This window comes from Cotesia glomerata, linkage group LG4, assembly GCF_020080835.1.
Source record: "Cotesia glomerata isolate CgM1 linkage group LG4, MPM_Cglom_v2.3, whole genome shotgun sequence".
Taxonomy (NCBI): Eukaryota; Metazoa; Arthropoda; class Insecta; order Hymenoptera; family Braconidae; genus Cotesia; species Cotesia glomerata.
This window is the reverse complement of record NC_058161.1, coordinates 2,317,358-2,339,747: the sequence shown is the minus strand read 5'-3', so window position 1 is coordinate 2,339,747 and position 22,390 is coordinate 2,317,358. Positions and strand designations below refer to the sequence as shown.

General features: G+C 27.7%; 4 protein-coding genes and 1 long non-coding RNA gene across 5 annotated transcripts in view; all 5 read right to left on the bottom strand.

Annotated features, from left to right (window-relative positions):
- Positions 1-3,378: 3,378 nt before the first annotated feature.
- LOC123264146 lies at positions 3,379-13,336 on the bottom strand. The gene is made up of 2 exons (XR_006509282.1): positions 11,282-13,336; positions 3,379-3,495 (listed from the first exon to the last, which is right to left on the bottom strand). It is a non-coding gene; the product is annotated as an uncharacterized LOC123264146 (long non-coding RNA).
- A 189-nt stretch (positions 13,337-13,525) lies between these two features.
- Positions 13,526-15,840, bottom strand: LOC123262922. Its single transcript, XM_044725414.1, has 2 exons — positions 15,515-15,840; positions 13,526-13,859 (listed from the first exon to the last, which is right to left on the bottom strand). Exons 1-2 carry the CDS (start codon positions 15,838-15,840, stop codon positions 13,526-13,528), a joined length of 660 nt encoding a protein of 219 aa, XP_044581349.1.
- A 918-nt stretch (positions 15,841-16,758) lies between these two features.
- On the bottom strand, positions 16,759-17,300 carry LOC123262920 (gastrula zinc finger protein XlCGF49.1-like). Its single transcript, XM_044725413.1, has 2 exons — positions 17,258-17,300; positions 16,759-17,159 (listed from the first exon to the last, which is right to left on the bottom strand). The coding sequence occupies exons 1-2, from the start codon at positions 17,298-17,300 to the stop codon at positions 16,759-16,761; spliced, it is 444 nt and encodes a 147-aa protein (XP_044581348.1).
- Positions 17,301-17,408: 108 nt separating this feature from the next.
- On the bottom strand, positions 17,409-18,179 carry LOC123262919 (zinc finger protein 275-like). The gene is made up of 2 exons (XM_044725412.1): positions 18,162-18,179; positions 17,409-17,759 (listed from the first exon to the last, which is right to left on the bottom strand). The coding sequence occupies exons 1-2, from the start codon at positions 18,177-18,179 to the stop codon at positions 17,469-17,471; spliced, it is 309 nt and encodes a 102-aa protein (XP_044581347.1). The 3' UTR covers positions 17,409-17,468.
- A 2,803-nt stretch (positions 18,180-20,982) lies between these two features.
- LOC123264132 (longitudinals lacking protein) overlaps positions 20,983-22,390 on the bottom strand; it is a 200,768-nt gene continuing 199,360 nt past the window's right edge. Inside the window, exon 7 of the mRNA XM_044727281.1 lies at positions 20,983-21,684. Within this exon, the coding sequence (XP_044583216.1) occupies positions 21,236-21,684 (449 nt within the window). The 3' untranslated portion in view covers positions 20,983-21,235. The remainder of the gene's footprint in view (positions 21,685-22,390) is intronic.

The following is a 22,390-nucleotide window of genomic DNA, read 5'->3' as shown; positions in this document are numbered from 1 at the left end:
GTAATGTCAGAGTGAGCTTATATCTTTAAAAATGTTAGTAGTTGACAAGATACAAGGTAATTTCTTAATTATTGACATTTTTTAAGATATAAACTAATTTCGATATTACACTCATCGAGACCTTTCATTCAAGTACCCACATGGCATTTTTTATATATTTTACATATATGGTATTTGAGAAATATATATAATATATAAAATATATGAAAAATTGATGTGGGTACTCAAATGAAAGGTCTCGATGAGTGTAATGTCAGGGTGAGCTTATATCTTTAAAAATGTCATTAGTTCACAAGATACAAGGTCATTTCTTAATTATGTTGAAATATAATATGACATTGCAAGCGAAAGAAATTCACTCAACAAAATATTTATTAATTGTTAATAAATATTTGTTAACTATTAACAAATGTACTTTCCCCCAAATTAATATTTATTGAATGTTAAAAAATATTCATTACAATTTAATAAATCAAATAATTGTCTTCAAATAAATTAAATTATTAAAAGTTAATTAATCCTTCTACCAGTGTATTATTAAAATTGAATTTTCACTAGAATGGACTAATTTTAAATTCAATATTTATTCAATCTTAATATTTATTATCATCATCAATCTTAAATATTAATAAAATCTTTATTCGTTGCTTCGAAACGTTTTATTTTGTTGTTTTAACGTTTAAACCATTCAAAAATTTAGTCAAACATTATTCAAAATAAAAACACCAATTTATTAATAATAATTGGTGTCTCCCTTGACGTTTCTACGCTACAACTTCTATCCGTAATGTAATTAATTCGTCGATTAACTGGTTTAATAATTACTTCAATAAGACATTTAATAACTGGTCAACTGCGGCCGCCCTTAGTACAATTGGGTCGGCTGAACTCTAAAAAATTCAGGACATTTTTTTGTAAGATTTTTTTATTCAATTTTCCGTCCTCTATAATTGTAATTATAATTTGTATAAAAATAATTGGGCGCTTAAACTAGCGAATATCGGACTCAGGGCTCGATTAAACTTCAAAGCGTATTATTATTGTTTAATTAATACCCGCGTATGTATTTAGAACCCCGGAGACCGTAAAATGTTCAACAATATATTTTAATCTTAAGATTACATAATATAATTTATATAATTTATATAATATATATTTTTTTTTTGTATTTTTTGGCTTTTTTAAATTGATATATGGCACTCAACAACTGCTAGTCTCTAAATATTTTTGGTATTAATTATTACTCAACTAGTATACTAATTATTATTTCACAAGCTTTGATTGGCAACACAAAACAGCGTTTGCAATTTCTAGCGTATTTATCTATCTTTATCGTAGTACAATTTAATTGCTTTTATTATCTGGCATAATTAATAAGACAATTAAAATAAAAAAGTCGATGGTAACTTGGTGTTTTTATAAAATATTGTCATGGATTTTTTGGTAATATTTTGGGAAATTCCCTAAATAATTATACTAAAAAAATAGTATCACTTAAGTGACTGTTTGTTGTAAAAATTTATAAAATTAAACATAGCTCGGTGTAATTTTAACACAACTGTTATAAATTTCCACACCAAACAGAAGACTAGTAAGTTTATCGATTGGAAATAATAAAAAAAAATAAATAATAAAAGTAAATGAGAGACTTGGATTATTTGGCACTTGGCAATTATTTTGGCAAACGTTCGTCCAGCCGGAGTCCCTGGAGGCTGGACGAATAAAAAAATAATAAATGGGTGTTATTTGAGTGGGTACTTGCGTGGGTTGTTTTTGGACTTGGAGGGTCGTTAGTTGACGGTCTGGGAGTGAGGCTTGGCGAGAACGTGGCGGTGGTTGATGTGGGCCTTGAGGTTCCTCTCGTACTTGGAGCTGAAGGCGCAGTGGGGGCAGCTGAAGGAGGGAGCCTTTCCGCACTCGTAGAGGATGTGTCGCTTGAGGATGTACGCGTTCTTGTAGGACTTTCCGCACCTTGAGCAATCGTGGCGTCTGTCGTGGGCGGAAATCGCCAGCGGCCGATTGCTGATTCTCGCGACGTGTCGGGCCGGACAGTGGATCCGGGCTCGTCTCTGGGGGGTCAGAGGCGCCGGGACCTGGCTGGTAGATCCGTTGCTGCTCCTGACGCTCCGTCTTACCCCCTCGTGCCACCCGAGACTCGCGAAGAACCCTGGGAATAAATTAAGTCAAATAATGTTAGTCAACTCTCCTGTCGGCTAGCGACCTCGAGGATGCAATCGGTCCGCGCCGGGACATGCCAAACAAATTTACTTAGTAAAAGCTACAACAACGAGCGGATGAGGGTGAATGTCAGGATGCTAATGTATGCTTTATTAACTATAAAATTTACTACTTTTTCTTCTTTACCTGAAAAATAAAAAATAAACTTTGTTAATAAAAATTTTTTAATATTTATCTAGCAACTTTGCAGTCACTATGTGACTGCTGTGACTTGTGAACTATAAATAAATCAAATTTTGCTTTATTAAATATTTTGTTTAACTACACTGTAATTTCTTAAATATTGACATTTTTAAAAATATAAGCTCATCCCGATTTTACACTCATTAAGAGCTTTCATTTGAGTACTCACATGCATTTTTGATATATTTTTCATATATACATATATGTAATATATATAAATATATGAAAAATTGATGTGGGTACTCAAATTAAAGGTCTCGATGAGAGTAATATCGGGGTGAGCTTATATTTTTAAAAATGTCAATAGTTCACAAAATATAAGATCATTTCTTAATTATTGACATTATTGAAGATATAAACTCATTTCGATGTTACACTCATCGAGAACTTTCATTTGAGTACCCACATGTATTTTTGATATATTTTTCATATATACATATATATAATATATATATAAATATATAAAAAATTGATGTGGGTATTCAAATGAAAAGTCTTAGTAAATGTAATGTCAGGGTGAGCTTATGTCTGTAAAAATGTTAGTAGTTGAAAAAATACAATCTAATTTCTTAATTATTGACATTTTAAAAGATATAAACTCATTTTGATATTACACTCATCGAGACCTTTCATTTAAGTACCCACATGCATTTTTGATATATTTATCATATATACATATATATAATATATATAAATATATGAAAAATTTATGTGGGTACTCAAATGAAAGGTCTCGATGAGTGTAACAACGGGATGAGCTTATATCTTTAAAAATGTCAATAGTTCTCAAGATACAAGATAATTTCTCAATTATGTATCTAGAGATAGAGAATTTTTGAATGCAGCCTAAATACTTATCATAATAAATTAACTATCGGTGAGAATGATATGAAACCTTGAAAAGGCACAAATTCAAATCAAGACCTTTTCAATGACACTAGATTTCACTAAAAAAAACATATGACCATCCTCGACACAAAATTTTTCTTATTCTTTTAATCCTATAAATTAAACATTGTTCTTCTTAAGCTTGCAATTTTCTTCTTCAAAGTTCCTCGTCATCCCTCGGGAGATCTGAAAAAAAAAATAAATTAAATTAGTATACGGAAGTGTGAGAAAAATTTGACCTTTTACCTATTTTTGTAAAAAATGTTTTTGATCCTGAAGAAAAAAAATTGATGGAATAAATAAGGAAAATATATCGGTGGTTGTCTTTCTAGACTTTATTTTGCTCTAATTTATTATACAAGATTTCTACAATGTCAAATAAACAAAAATGACAGTAAAAAATGATAAAAGCATGTAGGTTTTGGAATGTGTAACACAGTTGCGACGATATGTTGCCAAAAATACATTATTAATATTTAAATAAAATTCAAACAGAATAGAAGTCACTATTTAGTTATTAATTATTATCATAAATAATTATTCTTTAATGGATACAATTAATTAATGTAAATGTATAGTTTAGTCATACAATATTAAACAAACAAATTATAAATGAAGCAACCCGTTCGGATATAACCAAGCCAATAGAATAATTCAATAATTAATTAAAAAAAAAATTACAATTATTTTATTAATTACAGTATTCTTTAATAAGCCGGTATGCGCAAAATAATTTGTCGTGTCGAGTACAATTTTTTTTTTTAAAAGCAAAAATAAATTTTATCTAGAAAGATATTCATTTTTTTACTATAATTAATTAATTAATTAATCGTTCAATTATTACTTTTTTTTTCTAAATAATATTTATTATTTATTATAAATGAGGAAAAATCATAATTCATAATATTAATGATAATAATAATAATCATTCGTTGGCAAATACATGGCGAAATAATTATGATTACGTAACTCTTTATTTATACTTTTATTTTTTTCTCTTTTTTTGTTAATTTAATTTGTTTATTTTTTTTAATGAGGCGCTGAGCGGGTTGTTGACTTTTTTTTGTTGTACTAGAGTATCATGCTTAGAGATTAAAATTATCGTTTATTATTATTATTACAAATAATTATTATTTTTTTTTTTTACTAAAACGACAATTTTAAACTCGAACTAAAACTAATTGTACTGATAAAAATATTAAAGAAAAAATAATAAAAATAAATACGGCAGTGATTTATTAAGACTAATGAGAAAAGAAAAAATAGGGGCAGTTAAGTGAGATTACAATTGTTGTAATAAATAATAATTAATAATTATTATTAAAATATCACTGGTGGATAAATTAATTTGAAGATTATCGTGTTATTATTTAAATTAATTTTTTGTATTGCAGGTTTTTTTTTAAAAAAAAAAAAAAAATTAAAAAGCGAATTTGAGTCACGGGAATTTCTTGTAAAAAAATAGATGGCACAGCCGAACGAGCGAATAACCGAAAACCTGCTCGGCCTTATCGCTGGTTTACCGGATCTACCGGACAGAGATTTATTTGTTAGTTTATTTGGTCGACTATAGACATTTAAATAATTTATTATCTGTAAATCGAGACAGAGATTGCACATTAGAGATTTAGTGACTCGAACTCGCCTGTAAAAATTAGAAAAATTTCGGACAATTCTAAAGTTTAACACACTGATAGAAGGATTTTATATTTAATATTTATTGTTAATAAATGTTTTTTTTTTTAATAGGATTTAATAAATATTTATTAAGTTAATAAATTATTTATTAAATACAATTTATTAACTGTTAATAAATATTTATTAATGGTTAATGAATATTTAAAATAAAAAGCAAAAATAGAAATTTTCTTTTGACACTTTTTATAACTCTATAGCTAGAATTCATGATAATAATTCAATTCTCTAAATAAATTAACGTTTTTAATATTTAAAAATATAAAAGATAATAATGAGCTGTGATAAAATTTGGTATTTTACAATAAATGTTATTATAATGTGATATAATTAATGCAAACTAGCGACCTTGCAGTCACTATGTGACTGCTGTGACTTGTAAACTATCAATAAATGAAATTTTGCTTTATTAAATAATGATTTTTGTTAAATTGCACTGTACTTTCTTAACTATTGACGTTTTTAAAGATATAAGCTCGTCCCGATGTTACACTTATCAAGAGCTTTCATTTGAGTACCCACATGCATTTTTGCTATATTTTTCATATATACATATATAATATATATAATATTTATAAATATATGAAAAATCGATGTGGGTACTCAAATGAAAGATCTCGATGAGTGTAATGTCAGGGTGAGCTTATATCTTCAAAAATATCATTAGTTGACAATAATACAATGTCATTTCTTAATTATTGACATTTTTTAAGATATAAACTCATTTCGATGTTCCACTCATCGAGACTTTTTGTTTGAGTAGCCTCATGGCATTTTTTTATATATTTTACATATATGATATTTGTGAAATATATATAATATATGTATATATGAAAAATATATCAAAAATTGATGTGGGTACTCAAATGAAAGGTCTTGATGAGTGTAACATCGGGATGAGCTTATATCTTTAAAAATGTCAATATTTCACGATAAAAGATCATTTCTTAATTATTGACATTTTCTAAGATATAAACTCATTTCGATGTTGCACTCATCGGAACCTTTCATTTAAGTACCCACATGGCATTTTTTATATATTTTACATATATGATATTTGTGAAATATATATAATATATAAAATATATGAAAAATTGATGTGGGTACTCAAATGAAAGGTCTTGATAAGTGTAACATCGGGATGAGCTTATTTCTTTAAAAACGTCAATAGTTAAGAAAGTTCAGTGCAATTTAACAAAAGTCATTATATAATACAGCATAATTTTATTTTGATGGACGGCGGAGTTCACGAAATGGTCAACCTTTACAAGCATGTGATTGTTGTGCAAACATGCTTGTATATCTACTTCTGTAGTACGTTTCTGTTCTTCAGAAACTGTACTTTCAGAAAATCCCCAGGGGTAGAAATTCTATTTAGTATAGACGTAGTTATTTCACAAATAAGATGTTTTATTTATTTATAATTCACAAATCACAGCAGTCACATAGTGACTGCAAAGTTGCTGGTGTAATATAATTAATGCAAATAATTTATAAAGATGATTTTTGTCTATAAGCAATCTTCATATCACATGACATTGCAAGCCAAACAAATTCACTCAAAATATTTATTAACTGTTAATAAATATTTGTTAACTATTAATAAATACTTATTAACGATTAATAAATGTACTTTCCTCCCAAATAAATATTTATTGAATGCTGAAAAATATTTATTAAAATTAAAAAAATTAAATAATTGTCTTCAAATAAATTTAATTATTAATAGTTAATAAATCCTTCTATCAGTGTGTCCAGAAATCGTAGATAACATGGAAAATAAATTATTTCAAGAATTAAATCGAAAAAGTTAAAATAGAGATTGATAATCAGATAAATAATATAACGATTGAGCTTCTTTGAATACTTGTATAATTATCCAGTAAATATAATACCTTAAAAAAGCGCTCAGAGGTTTAAAAGCTCAGCGCCTCTTATTTTAGTGAGTTGTTCTCTAGTCTAAAATCTAAATCGTACTTGAAGGCACTTAACACAAGGCTCTCAATATTTAAAAACTACATTCTGTTATTTATTATTTATAAATCGGCTTAAACAGTGCCTCGGATTTTATTCCACTTGATAAACACAATCAACTCTATTAACTTTATTCGTTAAAACTTTCATCCGTTTGTTTAGAATTTTTTTATTCGCCAAACTTGGATAAGTTGTATCAGTACCTAACTGCCTGCAAGCTCTCGCCATTTTAGAGTACTTCTTTTTTATTTTATTTTATTTTCTTTTTCTTTTTTTTTTTTTTTTTTTTTCACCTTTTTTACTCATCAACTTTCTTCTCCTAACGCAAAATATTAACCATCTATTTTAAATTCTAGCGCTTTACTTCAATTTATTGACACAGAGCAGTATAATTTATTTATTTTCTGTGGGGAGGTGTCACAATTTTATAAATTTTCTATAAAAAATTTTTTTTGTTGCGGTCGCGGTTTTAATTTAAAAAAAAAAAAACATTTTTAATTATTAAATAAATATTGATGAAAAATAATTTTTAAAAATAACTCACAGTTACTATTCATACCTTACTTATAACTCACTACCAATAATCAAACAATCGCAGCAATATCAAATTCAAAATCTCTTACAATTTCCATAATATAAATTTAAATTTCACTCATAAATTAAAAAAAGCCTAATTAATTTTAACTTCTAGCCTAAAAAAATATCAATTTTCAATTTTTTTTTTAACAAAAAGCTCAAACTGCTCGCAGTCGGCCGAAAAAATACAAAAAAAAATTTCTTTTTTTTTTCTATACGTAAATCTAAAAATGTTAATTATATAAATTTTAAAAAATTTAAATTGTTTAATTTTTTCCTAGCCATCATACCAACACATTCACTTTTTATCATTTTCAGATTTATCACACAGATTATTCAGGTCTTAATTTCATAATTAAACCGGTTTTGTGGTTTTTTAAAGCAACCCTATAGCTGTTTGCATAAATCGTAACTGGGAACGCTTAAAAAATAAATTTTTGCTTAAAATTTTTTATAATCTTATAAATTTTATAAGAAATTTATTATAAAAAAAATAAACAAGTCAAGCTTTAATTAATTTATTATAATTTTGTAAAACACCTGGAAGGTATTTTTTTTTTTTTTTTTCGAGTCTTTAATTAAATAATCCAAATAATTTATTCCAAACTTCATTAATTAAATGAATATTTAAAAAAAAAAAAATAAATTTAGTGTCTAAATATCACATTGTGTTTCAAAAAAACACAATTAATTTTTTAAATAGATAATAATAATAATTTATTTTAAAAAATTTATCAGCCGAAAAAGTCCAAAAATTTTCAGTGAAAGACTTGGCTTTCATAAGAATGTTATTAAATTTTTTTATAAAAAAAAATTTTTTATTGACAAATCAATATCAATGACCGCACGCCACATTTTCTTTAAAAAAAAAATCATAAAATAATAATAATAATAAATGAAAATGATGCTTGACCGCGCATCGTCTCATTTTATTATTTTAAAAAGTAATTTAATAATTACGCTCGTTTAGAATTTTTCTATATAAAAAAAAAAAAAAAAAAAAAAAATAAACCGTCACCTGGAGAACGATTAAAATCAATAAATTTAACATAATAATAATTTTATTTTATTTTAAAATCAACGTAAAATATTATATGAGACGACCCGTCGTAATTTTAAAAAAATAATAATAAAATATAGGGAGTAAAATATTTATTTAAATGCCTAATATTAAATATATATAAATTCAAAAAAATAGCCCAATAATATACGCAAAAAAATATTGTTATAATATTAATAAGAATATAATAATAATAAAAAAGCCATTATTGTGAATATTTTATATCACCACCAAAAGGCAAAGAATTAAGCTTAGAGCAACCAAATTAATATATAAATATATTTATATATATAATAATAACGCGGTCGGTGAATTTTAAAAATACGCGAACCCGCGGGAATCGATAACCAAATTAAAATAATTATTTACCTCGTTAGTAATCTCCAAAACATTTATTAGCGCTTAGATCTCGACTTAAATCCCCAAAAAAAAAACGTCTCTCCCTTGTTTTTTCGCTTTTTTTGTTTGTTATTTTTTATAATTTCCCCTCGAGCGGTCAAGGGCGATCCCGTTCCCGGTGATCCCGATCATCCGACTCTTCTCCGGTGATCACTTTTCAAATTACTATTACTACACATCTTAAAGGCACTTTCAGACAATAATTATTCTGTAGCAATAATAATTAACCGCTAGGGCTTTTTTTTTCTTCTTACTCTTTTTCTCACTATCCAATCAATAAAACCTTAATTACGAAAAGAAATTAGCAGCCAATAGGCAATCGAAATTATTTTCTCATTTTTTAGACTAAAAACTAACACTAAAATTATATTAGCCAATTGTATAATCAATATCAAATGAAATAACCAATTATTAACCAGTTAGGCATCAATGCAACCCCTAAATCCTCAACAAAATAATAATCAACTAAAATAACATTGTAAAGAAGCCTAAAATTCATTTATCAGAGTCAGAACAATTAAAAAAAAAAATATTTACCGTGATGTGGCCCAAAAATAAATCTCTAACATTAAATTGTATAATTTTCCACGCATTCGGCACGACTAAAATATTTTTTTTATATAAAAGTTAATAATATTTTATTAATTTATACTCCTTATAATCTATTCCTTGAAAATTCTAAATCTAGTAATCTCCAGATTGTTTTTTTTTTTATCAATTATTATTAAACGGCGTAAATATAATTGTTTAATTTATCACCGTTAAGGCTTCAAGGGCAGTAAAATTACTTTTGCCTTAAAAAGTTATCTCTTAAATCTAATTACTTCAAATTTTTTTGTTATATTATTAATTGATAGACTTTAAAAGTCTTATTCTGAGTAGTTACCGCCTACAATTATTACACGGAAAAAAGTAAACTGTAAAATTCACTCGGATTCCGGTTAATTTTTATAGTTTCAAACAGTACAGCGGACATCTGGCACAAATGTAAACATTATAAAAATTAACGGAGAAAGTGTAAAAGCCACAATTTATAATTTAATATCGAAAATGTGGTTATTAGCTGTCACTATAGTAAATAACGACTCTCTCATCTTAAAAAAATTACAGTTTCAAACAGTAAAAATTGCCGATTCAATATATAGTCTATTCTATGAGGAGAAGAAGAAGGTCACACTCGGAGAATTTAACATTTGAAACAGTAAAAATTCTACTTTTAAAATATATATTTTACCAATCAAAGCAAATCAATAATTATAGTTTGATTTTTAACGTTGCGTTTAAAATTTACCGTTTTACTTTGTAAATATTGACGTTGCTTCTATAGAAATTTAGTAATTGTAGTTTATATTTTTTACATATCATAAGATCATTTTTTAGCTACGAAATGATAAATATCAAAGTCAAAATTCTTAATTATTATACTTTAACATTTTCTACTTTCACATAGCAAATATTACTGTTTGAAATAGTATTTTCTTCCATGTAAATAATAAATTGTAGCATTTAAATGATAAATATCATAAAGTGATTGTTAAAATCACAAGTTTACTGTTTGAAATGGTAATTTTTTCCAGTTGATCATTATTAATTATAAATCGTCTATTATTTATTACAGTTTACTTTTTTCCGTGTATCAATCTTCAAAATCAACTATTTAAATAGTCAAAAAAAAATATTGTGGCATTTTGCACTTGACTGCGGATACAGAAAAAATTTAATATGTATTTTTAGATATAAATATATAGATATAATTTTGTAATAGACTCTGGTTGATTTAAACAACGATAAACATGCGAAATAATTCAAGGCCACATATTGTGCTATATTATATTAATTTTTATAATTTATAAAAATTTTTTCATTAAAATTTTTCAGTATTTTTTTTTTTGAGTATAAATTTAATTGAAAATTGAGAGTCCGCGTGTACTACCAAGCACTCTTTTTAGTATTTATAGAATTATAAAACTAAAAACTATTTGAAGTAAAAATAAAAATAATTAAAAAATTTATTAAAAACTATTTGTCGCGTTTAAACGCTCTCACTTATGTGTTATGAGTATAAGACGTAGTATTTAAATGCTATTTTATTGTATTGAGTTATTCAATATTTTTTTTGTCATAAATATTGTCTACAGTTAAATGGAACCGGACATCCGTGACCTGGAAAACACGTGGCTTGAAGGCGAACAGGAGTTTATTTAAATAAATTAAACTGTTTCCGTTAACTTCAATTCTACAACTATATACGTAAATTTGTGTACTCACTGATCACCCGCTAAGTGCTCGAGACCCGACTCCCGCAACACAAACTTATCAACTACACATTTATTTATTTATATAACCATTATTATTAACATTTACATATATAGTTATTATACTGTACACGATAAATTGTTTGTTTAAATTTAAAGATAATACTTGTCGCGTGTCAGCAATGAGGCTTTTGTTTGATTAGTTTGCCTTGAGACGGCTCTATATGACAAACATCAATTATCGTTGAGTTAATAATCCTTCTCTCGCTTCAGAACAATCCCAACTGGTACAACAAATAATAAAGGGTACTTTTATTAAAAGATTATTGCGACAATTGTGTGCTGGGTTGTTTATTCTGTTGGCTAACTATATCAGTCTTGTGTCTTTTAAATAATGTGATGCTGTTGATTTATCTTTCAGGGTAATTGTTGTTGCTGTTGTTGTTGTTGTTGTTGTTGTTGTTCGGATTGTTAATTAAAGGGAAAGAGAAGGATCAACAAAACGACATTTGATGGAAGGAGTCGCGGAAGCGGATCTCGGCTCGGGGCGGTAATTAATTGTTTATCACCTGGTTGTCGGCCTGGCACCCGTTACTTCAATCTCTAAATATTCGTATACCTTTTTAATTATTTAAATAAAACAAGAGTCAAGCGGCATTTATCTTTACTCCTTAGTAAACTATTTATAAATTATTATTTTTTATTATTTTGTTGTCTGTATATAAATATATAGATCTATAGAATTCTTTTTTATATTATATGTATACTGTATATAAATATTTATCTATAATTTATAATAATATTTTAATATAATTAAATGCATTGTTATGAATTTGCTTGAAAGTGTTATCTGGCAGTCTGTCGGATTCTCGGTCGGGACTTTTAATCGCAAGCTCGCTTTTAAAAGTCTCCACAAACCGAGAATTGTGTTTGTTAGCAAAATTATTATTGTTACTGAGACTCATTTCTGTTAAATACATAAATATATATATTTATTATATGAGAATTGACTAAAGAAAAATCTATGGAGATAATAATAATTATTATTTTAAATGGCGATGAAAAAAAAAAAAAAAAAATGGAATGGAGTGGATAAAAACTATTATATGAGGAGTAACCAGGCCGACAACATTTTTACTATTGACTGAGTTAAATATTATTATTTTATTTCTATTTTAATAATTATTATTATTTATTATTTATTAGTCCTTAAGCCACGTGTGTCGCAGAGTCCGCTATTAAAATATGGAACCAGTGTGACCAGAATGGTTGCTATGGAAGAGCTCCGGTAAGCATCCGGACGTGCCTCGATCTCACCCACGGCTGTCTTTAATTCTCTATTTATATAAAAAATAATTCCGAGTATTGTTTAAATAAATCTTAATCTCCCTCCCAGGGGACCTAAATCAATAAAAATAATTTTAAAAATAATAAACACCTCGATTTAATCGAATAAATTTGTTTGTTTAATAAAATAATAAATATATTGACAATATAAATCTATAATTGTCTATCACAAGGATAAAATAACTGGAAGAAGAGAGTCTTGCGGCCAGTTAAATCTTGTGCGAGTAAAAGGATTTAAAAACTAATAAAACGAAATAAAAAAAAAAGGTAAAAAGAGATTAAAGACAGCTTTGGGTGTTTCTCGGGCCGTTTAGTCTCTCAGTGTCGGTACTCTCTGAAAAAAAATATCTCAGTACGACTGTCGGTAGAGTCTAAAATATTTAAGGATAAAATAAGAGAGGGTAAATTAACCGTGGAGACCTAGATCGCGTCGTACACCAGCGACGTCGCCGCTGTCCCGCGGTTTTTTAATTGGACCTCAATCGTCAATCACCAATCATACTCTCAGGCATCATACAATCGGACCACTAAACCCTAATTAGTAATTACACTTACTGATTTTAAAAAAACAATATTAATATTAATATTATACGTCTTTTGTAAGCCTTCTAGAACTTCCCGATTTTAAACTCATTAAATCGGACAATGTGTTCTTTAAATTTATAAATTTAAAAATGACTCCGACAATTATTAATAAAAATTTATCACTTTCTTCTCCGTTTAAAAATTACCCTAAAATTATTAACCAATAATTCTAATTTAAAAACTGAATTTTTTTAAATTTAAAGTTTAACTGGTACCATGCGCGTTTTTTTAACCTGCAATCTGCAACTTGCAATCCTCGATGACGACTCGGGCTTCGTAGAGGGACCCGGAAGACCAGCCACCGTTTAAGCCGGCTCAGCCGACTTTAAACCACTAGACGAGCTCCTGCTTGAAGATCTTCTCCTTGTGCATCCGCTCCATGTGCCTCGCGATGTGCATCTTCTGCTTGGCGCGGTAGACGCAGTGGGGACACTGGAACTGAGGCTCCTTTCCGCACTCCCACTTCTGGTGGTTCCTCAGGCTGCTCTTCAGCTTGTAGACGCGCCCGCAAGCCGGACAATTGAACCCCTCCGGGTTTCCGGTCGCGCTTCCGCCGAATCCTTTCCCCAGGCCGCCTCCAGACCGCCACATTATTGAAGGGACACTCCAGCGCTGCCAAGCTGCTGCCCACTTCAGCCCCGTGATGCTCAGGTCCTCGGCTAGAACACACAGTCGAATTAATTACTATCTGCTCTTATTATTATCATCTATTTTTTCTTCAAATCTTTTTTGTTCTTTACTTCCTCGACTCGGTTTTCTAAAACGTCGCCTCGAGAGTCAACTGGAATTTTTTTAAAGCTTACAATTTTTTTTTTTTTAATTTAATTTAAATTACAAAAAGGTTAGATCCTTACTCTCGAGCCCCAAGCAGCTAGCTATGAATTTTTCAGAAGAGCAAACGTTTTTTTGCGAAAGAAACATCTGACATTTTTTTTAATAATTTTTTTTAATGTCAATTGCTTCTTACGGTAAGCAGTGGCTGGTTCAGGAAATCATTTACAAAATATTTATAACTAATTTTCATTTCCAGGGCTTTAAATTTAATTCTTATAATTTTTAGTTAGTGCGCATGCCAATCCTTCAGTGATAGAGAGAAATAATAATGAGCATGAACGAGAATAAATGAAGGTGAGAGAATTAGATAATTTTTTTTTTTTTTCACTCGTGTAAGGAGCTAAGTGTGCAGGGATTACTATTTTTTTTTTAAAGGATCAGCGGTTTTACATTTTTTTTTTTTTTTTTCTTCAATTAAATCTCCAGACATTTGATCATTTTTTTGAAATATTAAAAAATAGTTTTAATAAATTATAATTGTAATTTATTAAAATTTTCACATGTAGAATTTTTTTTTTAATAAAAAATCAATAATTAAAATTAAAAAATTTATTTAATAGAAAAATTGAAAATTTTGAGTAAAAAGAATTTTTTAGATCAGATTTTTTTCCTCTATTTTATAAAATTTTTATTTTATTTGAAATAAACTAAAAATTTAATGAAATTTTCAATTTTTTTTAAATATTTGAAAAATTGAAAATTTTTAGTAAAAAAAATTTCTTAGATCAGATTGTTTTTTCTCTAATTTTATAAAATTTTCAATTTTAAAAAAATATCTAAAAAATTGAAAATTTTTAGTAAAAAAAAATTCTTAGATCAAATTTATTTTCTCTGTAATTTTATAAAAATTTTTATTTTTCAATTTTTTCTTTCATTTTATAAAATTTTTATTATATTTCAAATAAAATAAAAATTTAATAAAATGTTCAATTTTTCAATTTTTTTAAATTTCATAAAATTTCTACATGTAAAATTAAAAAAAAAAATTTTTTTAATAAAAAAATTGTTAAAAAAAATTCTAAAAATTATCAAATGTCTTTTAATTTCACCATCAATTTTTTTCTAATCTATATTGATGATTGTCGATAAATAATCCTCGTATCTCATGAATTTTATCTTGAATTCCTTTAAAATAATCTTCTTGCTCCTCAAAATCTTCTTAGTAAATTTCCGCTCGTTCCGCCACCTAAAAAATAAAAATCGCTTTAGAAGTGTTCAAAAATAATTTTAAAAAATCTCCAATTTTCTTCTATAAAATACTTACTGTCCAAAAAAAAAAAAAAAAAAAAAAAAAATAAATAAAAACAAAATATTATTGCTCTAATTCTTCAATAATTAATTTAATAATTCTTCTGTAATAAAAACAAAATAAATAAGCCAAAAATTAATTATTTATTAAGACACACAGACACTACAACGCTGAAATTAATTAAAAAAAAAAAAAAAAAAAATGATAATAAATTAAAAAAATTATTTGGACTGAGGAAGCGGCTTGTAAGAGTGAAGATAATTCTCCATATCCCCAATAGAGTCTTTATGCTGCCTGCGAATGTGTCTGAGCCAGTGGGGCTTCCTCTTGCACCTGTGGGGGCAAAACGGACACTGGAAAAGCGGGTCCTTGCCGCATTCCCACTTAATGTGTCGCATCAGCGAGTCCTTGCGCATGTAATTCCTCCCGCACTGCAAGCAGGAAAAGGGTCGCGGGTTTTTCTCCTGATTCGCAATTTGGGAACTTCCGGTGGGTAATTTGGTCACCGCTTGGATCTCCCTGCGCGCCCAATGCGCCAGCATCTCGTAATTCTGCATGATCGCGGTTAAATCTGAAATAAAATTTTTCTGAGGGTTATTTTAAAATTCTTACGAGTGTTCCCCACCACCGGCGATCTCTACTTCCTCCAGAAGTATTTGCTCGTGCAAACTCAAACACACTAGAAGGATTTTCAGATAGAACAGGTCACATGCGGATTTTAAATCTTCCTTCTTAGAATTTTTTTCAATTCATTTATTTTTTATTTATTTTTTTAAATCATCAAAAAAGTCAGAAAAAATCTATTAAAAAAATTATCAAAGTAAATTAATTAAAATCGATTGAATTTTACAATTAAAATTATTTGAATAAAAATTATTAATTTTTATTTTAATAATTTAATAATTATTAATTTTTATTTAATAATTTTAATAATTATTAAATTATTAAAATAAAAATTAATAATTATTAAAATTATTAAATTAAAATTATTTGAATAAAAAAATTTACAAAAGATTTTGAACATTAATTATTGTAGGTTGATGAGTAATCATATGTCGCTTTAGATTTGTCTTCCTCACGGTTTTGTACGAGCAATAGATACACTTAAACTGCGGCTCGCGGTTACAGTCGATCCTCCGGTGAAATTGAAGAGCTTGCAAGGTTTTGTACGCCCGCTGACAGACTCCGCAGATGAATTTTTTTTTGTAGTCTTTTAACCTCGGGTATTCGTCTGAAAAAAAAAGTTTATAATTTTTTTAGTAACAAAATTTAATTACTTAAATTAAATAAATATAATTTTTTTATATTAAAATTTGGTATAAAAAATGTTTTCAAGGAGAAAAAAAAAAAATTATTTCACACATTGGAACGATGCAATACAGTGCAATAAATTTTATTAATAAAAAAAATTGTATAAATCATATTAAAATTGATCTGTAAAAAAATGCTGGAAAATAAAATTATGATACGTGCAATTAATGCGACGCGGCATGTTTCGCGAGCCTGTCGCGGCGGTAGAATTTTTTATCGCAATTGAGACAAGCGTATTTAGGCTCCTCGTAGTGGAGTTTCATGTGAGCGGCAAGGTTGTGTTTGTGAGTGTATTTTTTTTTGCAAATCTGACACTGGTACCCGGGGGCCTTGCCACACTCCAGTTTCTCGTGTCGTCGAAGGGTACTGGTGCTCGAGTAGATGCGTCCGCAGTTCTGACACCTGTAGGAGGACCGAGCTCGAGTCGGGGCTCCAGGAACGGCCAAGGTCTGTCCCGCCGCCGGTAGATTGAGAGGATCCGCGTATGTTCGCCACCTCGCCCCTGAATTAACCGGGTGGGGGTTGAAATCCGGGACAAACTGATACCCTTCCCCGGACCAAGGACCTGAAAAATAAATAAATTAATGAAGCAGCTGTCCAAACAAGAGACTCAATAAATCACCCTTGGGGTCATTAGATCTTGGGTTTCTTTATAATTATTACTCCAGCTTTGGGGTAAACCCAATAAATACAATAACTCGCTCATTATTCGAACCTCGGTGTGTATTTGTCAGATTCGGCGTTACAAAAATAAAGCCAACAACTAGAGCGACGACAACAACAATTGTTCTGAGAGAAGAGCGTCTGGTCTCGGAGGAGGATTTTTATTAATTTAATGAGAGAGAACGATCTAAGAAGACTCTCTGGACGGTTATCAGTCGCCGGGGTGCTGGTGGTCCTCCGGCTTTAATTTATTGTCGGGCCTCGCGAACGAGAGGTGGACCCGGTAGTGCCTCAGCAGACTGTGCTTGTGCTTGAACTTGCTGTGGCAAATAATGCACTCAAATTGGGCCTCCTTTCCGCACTCGAGTCTCTTGTGCCGCTGGAGCGATATTACTCTCCTGTAACGACGCCCGCAGACCTCGCACCCAAACACTTTCCTCCTCTCCTCCTCCTCTTCATCCTCACTCTGCTCTCGCTGCTCTTCTGCTGGAAAAACAAAATCCTTTAATTAGTCCACCAATTACTTTTATTTTCCCTCTTCGCTTCTAATTCAAGGACTCGGGAGTTTATTAAATCAATAATACACACTTGTTTTTAGAAAATAACCCTCAACAAGTTTCTTTTTTATTAATAATTAATTATTAAAATAACATAAACCTTTCCAAAAAATTATAAATATCGTGGAATGATCCTACTCTAAAATAGCTTAGAGTCAGAGAGACAATTACTTTTACATCTGGTTAATTAATCGGGTGATTAATTTTACAATTATTAAGTATACATATGCATACTACGTACCATAATTCCACGCTAAATTACAATTAAAATAAAATATATATGATAAATATTTATAATTAATTTGTTTTTAAATCTTTACGCCGTAATTATTATCATAAGTAAATACAATCTCGCAGGATTGCATTGCTTCGTATACTTTTTTTATTTTTTATTTTTTTTTTTTTTAATCACATAGCCGTAATTTTAACCCATTTTTATTATTCGAGTAAAATAGTATTTAAAAAACAAGTAAGACTTTATTTATTTATTATTGGAATGTCGGAGATTTTTTATTTTATTCTCCTTAATATTTTTTTTTGTTTTTTTTATTTTTAAGATATAAATTAAGCCTCACTTTATGTTGAAAAAAAACATTTATAATTGGAATATTAATTATTGTAATAATAATAATAATAATAATAATAATAATAATAATAATAGTTATAATAAATAAAATAATAAAAATACATTCAAAGTATTTTAACGGGATTAAAGAAAAAAAAATTATAGAGCATTTTTTTAAGAAGAAATTAATTAAAAATTAAAATTAATCATCAAGCCAATTGTAAGCAAAATTTTTAATTAATACGTAATCATTTTTTTTTTTTTTTAATAATTTTTATTATAAATAAAAAATTAAAAATGATTTTTTAAAATTTATAATTAAATTTTTTAATAAATTTTAGTCAAAATTTGGTAAAAATATTTTAACAAATTTTAGTCAAAAGTTTGTAAAAATTTCAGTAAAAATTTTTTTTAAAAAAAAATTATTCAAATTTATTGAATTAAAAAAAAATGATTGCATAATTATTAAAAAATAAAAAAGAAGTGAAAAAAAATTACAAAAGAAATCCCTACAAAATTTTTCAGCAGGCACAAAAGTAAATGGCGACTAACTCGCTAAAATACTGATATCAAAAATACTGACGCTTAAAAAACCCAGCGTCTCTGTATAACAGTAATAGTAAATAAAAATTACTATAAACTACTGCATAATAATTATCATTAATAATAATAATAATTATTGCTTATTTTATTTGTCGATTGTCGATGAGAAAAATTCTCACAAAGCCGGAGTATCTAAAATATATCATTTGTATATCCCAATATATAAATATTAATTATTAATTATTAATGTAACAAAAAATGCTCTCTTTAATCTTTTTCTCACACATTCACGCACTATTTATAAACTTCTAACAATAAGGCCCTTTGTTCAAATATCAATAGTTTCAAAAAATATTCGCAGTATTTTAATGTAAATTCGCTCCTTCAAATTTTAAAATATTCTTAATATTTTTTTTTATTCACGCTTCAATTCGCTAAATAAGAATTATAAGCACCTTTTACACAAATATTTATAAAAAATATTTTTACGTACCCAATTGTCCAAATTTACTCGGTTATTATCGAGATATTTTTTTTAGAATAATTTTTTTGACTCACTGTTACTTGTTTTATCTAGAAAATTATTTTTGGACTTTTTAATTTATCTATTAAAAATCAAATAATAAAAAAATTTATTTATAGACAATTAAAATAATTATAAGTACAATTTTTAACAATTATTTAATAATTAATCAAACGAGTTGATTGTTAAATTAAGAATTTTAATAAGATAAAGATTTTCATTTTTTTTTAGTTAATTTAAAAATCCAAGAATATTTTTTTTTGTTCTTTGTACACGGAAGAAAAAATAGTTAAATTTTTATTTGTATTCCGAAGGAGAAAATTGAAAAATTCAAGTTTCAAAATATAATTATCAAAAATTTTTTAGCTGACTTAAATTAGTTAAAAAAAAATTTTTAACTATTGATTTTAAAAATTTTATAAAAATTATGATACTAAAAGTCGCACACTTGAACATTTTTTAGATTTTTTTTGAAAAATAAACTAAGCTTCTAAAAATGAAATTTTTAAAATAAATTTTTTTTACTATAATTTATTTATTAAAAAAATTCTAAAAATTATCACGTCTCAATTTCAGTACCTTAAAAAATAATCTTGAAAAAAAATTGTTAGAAAATTAATTTTCTCTAAAAAAAATTTATCTTTAGCTTCAAGTAAAATTTTCTTGCCTCAAAATTTTGGGCCATAATTAGGTGAAAAATTAACATTTTCAAATTTTTTTGATTCTGCTTAGCGCATTTATGATAAAAAATGTTTTGAAAGGAAAAAATAAAGATTTCGATAGCTTTTTTGCTTTAAAAAGTTGCAAAAAATTTTGGCTTTCATGTTTTTGGATATAATTTCTATTTTATCTTTTTTTCATGTATTTTCTTTGAAAAATACAAAAAAAAATGAACAATTTAAAAAAAAAAAAAAAAAGTGAATATCACAATTTTATAAAAAATTTATAAATTTTTTAAAATTGTGATAATCAACTTTTTTTTTTTTTAATTGGTAATTTTTATATATTTTTCAAAAAAACTATATTAATAAAATCAAATAGAAATTTCGTTCGAAAAAATGAAAATTAAAATGGTTGATCCTACTTGTAAATATTTACCAAAAAATCAATTTTTTTTAATTTCTAGACCAGAATACCTTCTTAATATAACTGACACAGTTACTTATGATATCGAGAGTTTAAAATTCCAATTTAAAAAAGAAATTGATCAAAAAAAGAAAAAAATTCAACAATTTTTTTCCAAACTTCAAAATAAGTCTAAATACAATAAAAAATTTAAAGTTTAAAATTCCAAGTTAAAAAAGAAATTGATCAAAAAAAGAAAAAAATTCAACAATTTTTTTCCAAACTTGAAAATAACTCGAAATACAATAAAAAATTTAAAATTCCAACTTAAAAAAGAAATTGATCAAAAAAAGGAAAAAATTCAACAATTTTTTTCCAAACTTCAGAATAACTCTAAATACAATAAAAAAAAAATAAAAATAGAAAAACTCTGGCCCGAGTATTGCGTCTGAGCTTTTTAGAAAAAAAAAAAAAAAAAAAAAAAAAATTAGTAATAATTAAATTTAGTAATAAATAAACAAAATAACAAACCATAAATGAGGTAGGTGCGTTAAGTGAAGCGATTTCAGAATAACGGTATTAAGTCCCGTACTCTCTTCTTTTTTAGCCAGATAAAATCTATTTTCGTGGACGGTGCGGTATTTAGAGTCATTTAAAGCCCCAGTGGGTCTAGCAATAAAAAAAAATTTTTTAAAAAAGTAACAGCGAGTCTAAGAATCAAAGCTTCAATCACGCGATCCCTGTGAGACTTCGTCGAAAGGCATCTTCAGGTGGTGTCTCTTGTAATGGACGGTGAGGTTTCCGCGCTGGCGGGCCTTGTAGGGGCATTCTGGACACTGAAAGGCGGGCGGCTTGCCCCCGCACTCTACTGTCTCGTGTCTGCGCATCGTGCTCTTCCACCGGTAGCCCTTGCCGCAGAACCGGCACCGGAACTTGCGCTGCTGTTCGTGAGGCAGCCCCACGTAAGTCAGGTCGCGCGGCTGCGGCAAAACCTCGAAGGACTCTGGAAAAACAACCTCGCGGGACCGCTCGCGGGCCCCGCTCTCGCTGACGCTGCCATCCGCAGACCTGGCCCGGGGCTCGCCGCTGGTTGTCGAGCGGCTTTTCTTCAGCCCAAATTTGCTCCTGCTCCCGCTGTACTCTGACCTCAGCAGGGATATCAGCGCCCCCATTCCTGTAACAATTGCCGCGGAAACAAAAAATAATAAATAAAAATAAAAAAAAAGAAATTCATTTTTTGGGCCTTAATTTGAGGAACTGTTTTTGTTGGGCCCGATTATTAAGCGCAGGTTGTTTTATATTTTACACGGGGCTTTTTTTTTTTTATTAAAAATTGCAATGGTAATTATTTAAATAATAATAATAAAAAAACCCATAACCAACCCAACACAAATGATTCAGCCATAACCCGGAGATGTGCATGTTCTATGTACCCATGAAATTTTTTTACCCTTTGTGATAAAGTTTTAGAGAGAGAGAATGAAGAGAGCGGGTGATTTTTTTTTTACACTGATAAAAATTTATTCTTCAGCTCAGAGGTTAATTTTCTTGAATTTTTTTATTATAATCTTCCTTCATTTTTTTTTTGGTTCAAATTTGGCTGAAATTTTATAAAAGATGATAAATTTAGCAGATATTTAATAATTTTTAGAATTTATTTTAACAAATAAATTATTATTTATTTATTTTTTTATTAATAAATTTATATAAATAAATTATGGCAAAAAAAAAAATATTAAAAAAATTGATATGTAGAAATTTTAAAAAATTAAAAATGCAATTTTTTTAAAATAATTTTTTTGAACAAATTTTTTTGTTAAAAAAAAATTAAAAAATTCTGTAATTACTGCTAACTTTAATGTTATATTTTATAATACTAA

Excerpts from the sequence above, each read along its gene's own strand:
- LOC123262922 (XM_044725414.1), bottom strand. The coding sequence starts at position 15,840 with ATGCAGAATTACGAGATGCTGGCGCATTGGGCGCGCAGGGAGATCCAA. Across the intron at positions 13,860-15,514 it reads TCTTACAAGCCGCTTCCTCA|CCGAGGACCTGAGCATCACG; the intron begins GTCCAAATAATT and ends TGTGTGTTCTAG.
- LOC123262920 (XM_044725413.1), bottom strand. The coding sequence starts at position 17,300 with ATGAGCGAGTTATTGTATTTATTGGGTTTACCCCAAAGCTGGA. Across the intron at positions 17,160-17,257 it reads GGGTTTACCCCAAAGCTGGA|GTCCTTGGTCCGGGGAAGGG; the intron begins GTAATAATTATA and ends TTTATTTTTCAG.